The sequence below is a fragment of the Balaenoptera acutorostrata genome, chromosome 15, assembly GCF_949987535.1.
Source record: "Balaenoptera acutorostrata chromosome 15, mBalAcu1.1, whole genome shotgun sequence".
NCBI lineage: Eukaryota > Metazoa > Chordata > Mammalia > Artiodactyla > Balaenopteridae > Balaenoptera > Balaenoptera acutorostrata.
In genome coordinates, this window is record NC_080078.1 from 78,404,632 (window position 1) to 78,412,850 (window position 8,219).

Genomic DNA, 8,219 nt, shown 5'->3' on the forward strand with positions numbered 1-8,219 from the left:
CTCCTGCCATATTTAATGCTGGTTGGTTGGTTTGTTTATTTTTGGCTGCATTGGGTCTTCATTGCTCCGCGCGGGCTTTCTCTAGTTGCGACGAGCGGGGGCTACTCTTTGTTGCGGTGCGTGGGCTTCTCATCGCAGTGGCTTCTCTTGTTGTGGAGCACGGGATCTAGGTGTGCGGGCTTCAGTAGTTGTGACACGTGGGCTAAGGAGTTGTGGCTCGCGGGCTCTAGAGCGCAGGCTCAGTAGTTGTGGCGCACGGGCTCAGTTGCTCCGCGGCATGTGGGATCTTCCTGGACCAGGGCTCGAACCGCGTCCCCTGCATTGACAGGTGGATTCTTAACCACTGCGCCACCAGGGAAGTCTCTAGTGCTAGTTTAATAATAGACTTGTTAACCCAGTTTGGTTTTCCTGGATGATAGACTTGGGACATTGATCGGCTACTGAATCTGAGCTGAGGAATTTCAGACCTGCCAGGGCCTCGGACAGTGGCCCGAGGCTCAGGGCTCTCGCTCCATCCCTCCAGGCACCACTGGCCTGACAGTGAGTGACACACTCAGGGACCAGCTTGGGCCTGCTTTGCTGAAACCGTCATCCTGCACCATGCAGGGTGGGGGAGGGGTTCTCCTGGCTGCTGCCCTGCTTTGGTTCTGAGCCCCGTTTTCCCTCCTTCAGCAGTCAGGATCGCTGTCAGCACGTGAGTTCTTACTGTGAGCCAGGCGCTGCACCAGACGTTCTTCATGATTGCTTCGTTTCATTCTCCCAGCAACCCATGCAGTAGATGCAGCGGGTTGTCTCACTTGATAGCCGGGGAGACTGAGGCCCAGAGAGGTGAAGTAACCCCCCGAGGTCACACCGCCAGTACATGGCAAAGCTGGAAGCAGAGCCCAAGTGTGTCTGATTCCAGAGGCCAGGTTTTTTAACATCATGCCATCCTGCCTCCTACTCCTGTTCCAAGGTGACACCTCCCGTTATCTCCTCCCCCACAAAGAATGATCCCAGCTTGCGGTTAGTCAGTTAACACTTTGAAATTGCTTGTGGCCGTGCACCCTGCCTCCCGTCTCCTCCCTTCCTCAACCCTGACCCTGAGCCAGACCCACTGACAAGGGCTTGCTGTGTCTCCCGCCCCAGGACCTCCACCACGGGCGCATCCAGATGAAAACCCTCACCAACAAGTGGTACGAAGAGGTGCGCCAAGGCCCCTCAGGCTCCGAGGACGACGAGCAGGAGCTGCTGTGACCGAGTGGGACGCCGTGGCTCCCGGGCAACCGGGGCCGCAGCAGTGCCATCCAGCCTCCCCACGGCTCTCAGGACGAACACCCAGCAAGGGCCCCCGAGGCGTGTGCATTTGGCAGTTCTTTAGGGTGGATGGAAGCAGGGTGACGCACAGGCCACTGTCGTCTTAACCCAGGACCTCCCAGGCCTTTGGAGCCAGCCGGCTGCCCTGAAGCACCCTCTCCCCGCTCCTCACTGGGCTGGACCTCTCCCTCAGGGTGGTTTCCCAGCCCGCGGATTGGAGGGACCACCTTTGCAGGTAAATGTTTCCTTCTGCTTCTGTAGCCGGGGAATAGTCATCTGTCACGCCGAGGTGCCTGAGAGGAGAAATCCTGCTGTGGACCCACTGTGCAGGGCGTCCCGGGAGTGTGGTGTGCTGTTGCCGCCATCCCTGGCCACTGCCTTCATTACAGGGGCCCTTCCCTGCTGGACGGGTGTCGGTACCAGCAGGGCGAGGAGCCGGCCGCCGCTTCCCTGTGCATCATCAAGGCGCCTCCGCCCTCAGCAGCAGCGGTTCTCACCTAAGTGGCAGACTCAGAAACCTTGAAAACCTCACACTCCCCTTCGTGATGTCGCTTGCACTCCCTGAGAAAGAGAAACTGAGTGACCTTTTTCTCTTTACCTCTGATTGGCACCTCACAGGCTGTCTCCCTGGGCAGCAGGCAGCTACTGCCCTTCTCTGGGAATACTGTGAATGTTTACACTGGAACCGAGCACGAGGGCACAGGCACCTCTCTAGAGCCCCAATGGAAGCCGCATCCCTGGGTTTTTTAGGGGGTGAGCGACCCTATTCTGTGGGGTCAGAGCACCCTCTAGAGGGAAAGTCTACAGGGTTTATGCTGGCCAGCAGCCGCTGTCTTAGAATTCAGTTTAAATTCATGCACTTTTATAAAGTGGTGAGAGCCTAGCAGTCCCTTCCCTGACCTCGATTCCTTACTTAGTGGTCCTTGTTTGTTCAGAGGCCCCTTTTCCTGGGCTCTGCCCACCGTTTACCTGCTGCACCTTCAGTGCTCATCGACATCTTTTTTTTTTCCCTCTCCCAGTTCGCTACCATCTTGGGTCCCATTTGTCCCCATGCTCCTCCTCTGCCACCCCTCCCCAGGACTCCAGTGGCCTGCAGCCAGATGCATCTGAGTCTCACCTGCAATCCCTGAGCAGCCACTGCTACCTCAGGACTCGCTCACAGAGTGCTTGCGCGTGCGCGTGCACACACACACCACACACACGCACACCCCGGCCGCACACGCGCACACACACACACACACCCCTGCCCCGGCCACACACGCAGACGCGCACACACACACACACACACACCCCTGCCCCGGCCACATGCACACGCGCACGCACACACACACACACACCTGCCCCGGCCCCATGGTCCGGGCCCCCGGGCCATCTCAAGGTGAGGAGCTGCCAGGCATGTCCAGAGGACATGGAGTTTCTGACTTCCCCGCATCCACCCCCTTCACCGGCCCTTTAACAAGTCTTTACCTGCTTGCTTGTGCCCATCTACAGGCCTCTGGCAGTTTCCATATGTGGCTCAGGGTCTCAGCTGGAGCCTCGGGACTCAGCACCCTCTGGCGTGGTTTAATTCATCATGTGCATGTCCTTGGTTCTGTTTCGGACACAGTGGGCCAGCGTGGACCTTGGGCTGGCGGCAAATATGTTTCCATCTTCTCAGCCTCAGGCAGCGTGGCTCTGGATGTGAGGAAGGACTGACCTCGGGACCCTCCAGGACCCATGTACCCAGCCCACGAGGCCAGACCCCTGCCCTAACCCCTTCCCTTGCCCCAGAAGTGTAAGCGTAAAGCCAGTCAGGCAGGAGGGCACGTGGCTTCCTTTTTATGCATGAAAAGTAAATTTGTACTTGATAGAGCTAAAATATGATCATTTCTTTTTGTAATCTCCCACCTTAACCCCATAATTTGAGCCAAATAGGATTACCTTACTTCACCTAATATCCCCACTGGAAGATTAATGCCATGCATAATTCCAGGTTCTGTCATTTCCTGTTTCTTTTTAGTGGAAAAGAGAAGAGGTCAAAGGGAGGGGACCTTTGTCCATAAGGGGATGGGGGAGGGGGCAGGGATCAGAGGCCAGATTGTTCTCTCATTCTCCAATTCATAAGTCACTGACTTTTCCCCCTGAAATTCAGAGTCTGATCTCCGAGGTGTAAGTTGCATTGTAAACTCAATAGCTTGCCGGAAAAAATTTTTTTTGGCTGTGAGTTCACAGATTAAATAATGAAAACAGGATCTTCTCAGTTCAGACTGCCCTTTGTCACCAGGTCCCACCTGTCCTCCCACTTTTAGCTGAGACCTGAGAGTGACACTAAGTAGAGAAGCACGCGGGGGCGGGGCGAGGTCCCCAAGGCTTGGCTGTGTGCAGGTGGCTGGGGGAGTCTTGCCTGGCCTGGAGCAGTGCCAGCCTGGGTGTCCCGTGAGCTGCTCCTGCCCTCTGCTGGCCAAGTAGTGGCTTAGCAGCGTGGGAGGGCATTCCCCCGTCGAGGAGGGCGCCCCGTGTGCCTCAGCCATCTGTCTGTTCACCTCTGGTGGACTTTTTTTAGATGTCTTTGCCTGAGAATCAAAAATTGCTGCTGTCTACCTTTAGCATTCCTAATAATTCTATTGTTTGGGGCAATAAATGCCTAGAAGATTAAAAAAATCCAGCATAACTATAACTTCACACACGTTTTCTTTTAGGTCTAGGCCATGGGACAGGAGAAGTATAGCACAGAGAGAAGGTAATACTTTAGGAGGAGGTGAAGGCTGTAAAGGTCAGTGCGTGCCTCTGGGGAAGCTGGTTGGCTAGCCAGTGAACTCTGAAGACGTGCCGTCTTGGGGAGCTGGGGTGTTCCGTAGCACTAAGGCCCCACCCCAAGGCTCCCCAGCAGCCCCTCCGCAGCAGGCCCTACGACTGGGGACTTGGAATATATCACGTGTTCTGCAGCCCTGTGGTTGTAGGACCTCTGGGAGTAACCATGCTCAGAGGCTTGGCGTGTGAGGCCTCCCAGGAGAAGAAGCTGGCTTTTCCTAGGTACCCAGAGACCAAGTTCGGGCTGAGCTGGAACAGAGCCAGGCGGAAGGTGGCTCAGTTCCATCGTCTGGTGCTCACTCAGCCCAGGGGCAGACCCTCTCCCCCAGGCCACACACTGGGAATGCTGGCTGGGCCCTGGCTGACGTGAGGCTGGGGGCCCAGAATGTTGGCAGCCCCTGAGTACCCCAAGTCAGCCTAGGGAGGCCCTGATTTGCCTGCAGATTCCTCTGTGTGCAGCGGAGTGTGGAAAGGCTGGTGAGTGGGGAGCCTTCTCCTTCAAGCCCTTGCCTCAGGTGGCCTTCCGGGGTCTCAGGTCTGCACTCCCACGGGGGTCCGCACATGTGGCAAAGTCCCCAGCGGGGAGGCCACAGCCAGAATCCCTCTTCTGCTTCGGTGGGGAGAGTGAGGGTGGGGCCGGGCGGAGACCGGCTTCTCCTCAGCCAGGTCCAGGCCACCAAAGGTGCGGGAAGGTGCAGGCGTGGCTTAGGGGGGCTCTGGCCTTAGAACTGACCCCTGATTCTAGTGGGAGGAGGAATCTCTCTCAACAGCAATGATTGACTGTCAGTTAGGACTTCAAATGCCAAAAAAAGAGGAAAGATCCTTTGCTCCTTCCCCGTTCCCTCCAGAATGCAGGCATGTGATTCTCCTGCTGGGTGGTAGGTAGGAAATTATCTGAAACGTTCCCAGTAGAGCAGCCAGAATCATTAAGAAGTTGTTCTACCAGGAACGCGGTCTCCAAAGCCCCAGGCAGGCGATAATGTTTTAAATGCAAACACCACAGTCAGGGTGACGGCTTCGGATAAGCAGCCATACTCCCGTCCACTTAGTCTCCTGCCGTTTCTCACACAAATGGAGTTGGATGTTCAGGGACTTCACCGTCATCGCCCATGTTACGAAAGAAGACTTTCTAATTTCCCCCACCCCGTTTCACCCTTTCTCACCCCAGCCGACACAGTCCCTAATCCTAGAGGGAAAAAAAATGTGTGGCTTTTCCTACCCAGGAGCTGGTCTTTGCCCAGCTGCTCTGCGTGAGTGTCTTGGCTTCAGGGCAAGAGAGCTGAGCGCTCGGAGCGCAGCCGTGGGCCCCGTAGCCATGGGATCGATGGGGATTGTGCAGTGCGGTGGTCAAGAGAGAAAGGTCACCCGTCAGCGCTATGGGCCCCTGTCCAAGGAGCTGGTCAGCCACGCGGAAGAGCCACTTCTCCAGGCCCCAGCGCCGCTCTAAGGAGCCGCGGAGGCCCATGGGCCAGGGAAGGCTCCTCACTCGCTCGGCTGACTACCGAAGGTTAGGTTCGTGGCTACCAAAGGCTTTAACATTTTCTCCAGTACAGCTCCTGCAAAGCTTGATTTGTTCTCAAGATTAATCAGAATCTTGTATTCTTTTGAGTAATTTTCTTTGTAAAAATGAAGGATTTTTTAAGTACAGCTTTTTGATATAAGGACTATTGGGAAGGTCAGGCTTGTTCTTTTGCCCTCCCCCAAGTAAGATGTGAGAGGCAGTTGTTAGGTCCTGGTTCCTGAGAAATGATTTGCTGCTCTTCTTGGTGGGGCTGCGGGTTGCGGAGGGGAAGGTGGGTCGGAGGTGGAGGGACCTGCAGCTGCTCTGCTGGAGCCTCTACCTCGTCTCACTGGACTCTTTAAAGAATTCAGAAATGGATGGAAAACAGTAATGTCACTGGATTCTTATTTAGAAATAAAAATGAATGCTGCTGAATCAGACCCACTTTCTGTGTTTGTGTTCCGTGGCTTTGCAGAGGCCTGGGTCTCGCCCCCCTAGACTCGGCTCTGTCCACGCCTGCCCGTCTCTTGCGGCCAGAAGCCTGGCAGAACGCAGTGGCTAGTGGGCAGGAGTGCGGGCTTTGGGGCCCAATTCCTGCCCCTGTCCCTGTTGGGCTGGACCCCGCGGGCCCACAAGCCTTGTAGTTGCCCAGCCTTGAGACCAGAGAAAGAGCCTAGAGACAGCAACAGAGACGTGAACGGTTTGCTGGATAGAGGGATCTTAACAAACGGTCCTGGAGCGAAACCCCACGGCGTGCAGCAGCCGTCGGACGGGACACCAGGACACGGCAGCAGTCCTCACCACATCAGGAGAAGGAGGCTGCCATTTACAGGGGGGATTGATGTCAGGTGGGCTCAGTTACCAGGAACTAATTGAGCCCTATGATTAACAGGACTGGATAGTCACGTGAGGGAAGCAGGGGCTGCTCGAGCAGGGGATGTGCAGAGAGCAGGAGACAGCCATCTTGAATGGCCTAAGCACACAGTCCCTCAGTGAGGAGGACGTGAGGCCAAGCAGGAGGGCTCAGCTCGGGCCCAGCCTCCAGCCTCCAGCCACAGCTGCTTCCTCACAGGTGCGAGGGACTTGTCCTCCCTGGGGTTCGCTGGGCTAGCCGCCCTCCTCCCTGCTGGGGTTGCAGACTGGCCCCTGATAGGCCTTTGACTGAAACCAGGCTCTGAACCCACACGGCCGTGCGAGTCAGATGGAAGCTGGTGGCGGTATCTATGGGGAGTCTGGAGGCTCCGTTTGTTTATACTCTCTCATGCTTCCAGAAGGCAGCTGAAGCTACTTACGGTAACAGGTGCAAACAAAACATACACGTGACATAAACGAAACCAGGCAGAAGAACCTGTCCTAACCCCAGGCACGAGCCTCCTGACAGGGAGGCCAAAACTGGAACTCTAGTTCCTCTCCACCCTGCAATGCATCCCCACCCCCTACCCCCACCCCCAGGCCAAAGGAGGAAGGGTGGGAGGAGAATAAATCATATGCTGGACCCTTCCTCTACCTGGACTGCCAACTGCACGCCCAAACCAATGCCTGCTGGCGTCAGGCAGGGAACCCGGTCAGGGAGCAGGGCTGGTAGGAGGCGCACGTGGCCCTCAGCTCCCTTCCCCCTGTGACGGAGACCTGGGTTCAGAGAAGGATTCCTCCACCCTAATGAAACCGTGCAGGTGTGACAACAGGCGGCACTGGAGTGATGGGCCTCTGGCACATATAAAGCAGAATCTTCCCAGGCCACCGATGGCTGCAGGGGAGGCTGGGAAACGAGCAGAGTGTCAGCCTGGACGAAATGGAACCCTGGTAGTAAAGGTGAGCAGAGCCTGAGTGGGACTGGGTATTTTCATTCACATTTCAACCTTCTCAATGTCTAGAAAAAGCACTCAGGGTGAAGGGGAGCAAACCAGGGAAGAAGTATTTTCCTTAGAGGCCAGAAAGCTGCAGGGGAGGGTCACACACAAAGTTGAGGGCCCCATGACCTCCACTTGACCCCCAGGGGAGCTGAGGGGAGATGAAGCCATTTATGGTCATTCCACTCCCCTCGCCTGAGAATGCTGAGGAATGGGCCTCTGACCAAATTCCGGCAGGAGAATGAAGCAACATCTTAGGGAATTTCCAGGACTGTTTCCTCACACTCAAACAGTCACTGAAAGAAGGGAAGCACCCTCTTCCCACGGTCTGGCCTTTGCCTCCCATTATGTGAGGATGCAGTGCTCGGACCTGCTGCAGCAATTCAGAGACAAGGGAAGGCCTCACCAACCTGCTGTGCAGAAAGACAGAGGCCCTGAGTTGTTAACAACCCTGTCGGACCAGTGAATTAACCAGTCCTGGAACCGACCTCCCTCCAGAGCTCACTGCGGGAGACAATACGTGTTCTTGCTGCTGATGCTGTTCGGGTTGGGTTTTATGTTACAACAAAAATAATCCTAACTGAAAGAACTTCATGAAGTAAGATGAGCAGATTCCAAAACAACATACATAGCATCAGCCTCCAAAAATTAAAGTGATGTGTGTGTATATAGGAAAAAATGTGCAAGGATAGGTACGAAGTTTGAGAGAACTTTGGTCCTCTCTGAGTGGAAGGATAATGGGTAACTTTTAAGATCTCGTCTGAAGATATTTTCTATTTCTT

At 55.5% G+C, this 8,219-nt stretch overlaps 1 protein-coding gene across 4 annotated transcripts in view; it reads left to right on the plus strand.

The window, feature by feature from the left end:
- The window catches only part of SLC9A8 (solute carrier family 9 member A8), a 79,101-nt gene extending 73,079 nt beyond the window's left edge, over window positions 1–6,022 (plus strand). For all 4 annotated transcript variants that reach the window (XM_007185313.2, XM_007185315.2, XM_057528703.1 and 1 more), the window contains one exon: window positions 1,129–6,022. In XM_007185313.2, coding sequence (XP_007185375.1) covers window positions 1,129–1,236 — 108 coding nt within the window. In that variant the 3' untranslated portion in view covers window positions 1,237–6,022. The remainder of the gene's footprint in view (window positions 1–1,128) is intronic.
- Window positions 6,023–8,219: the final 2,197 nt, after the last annotated feature.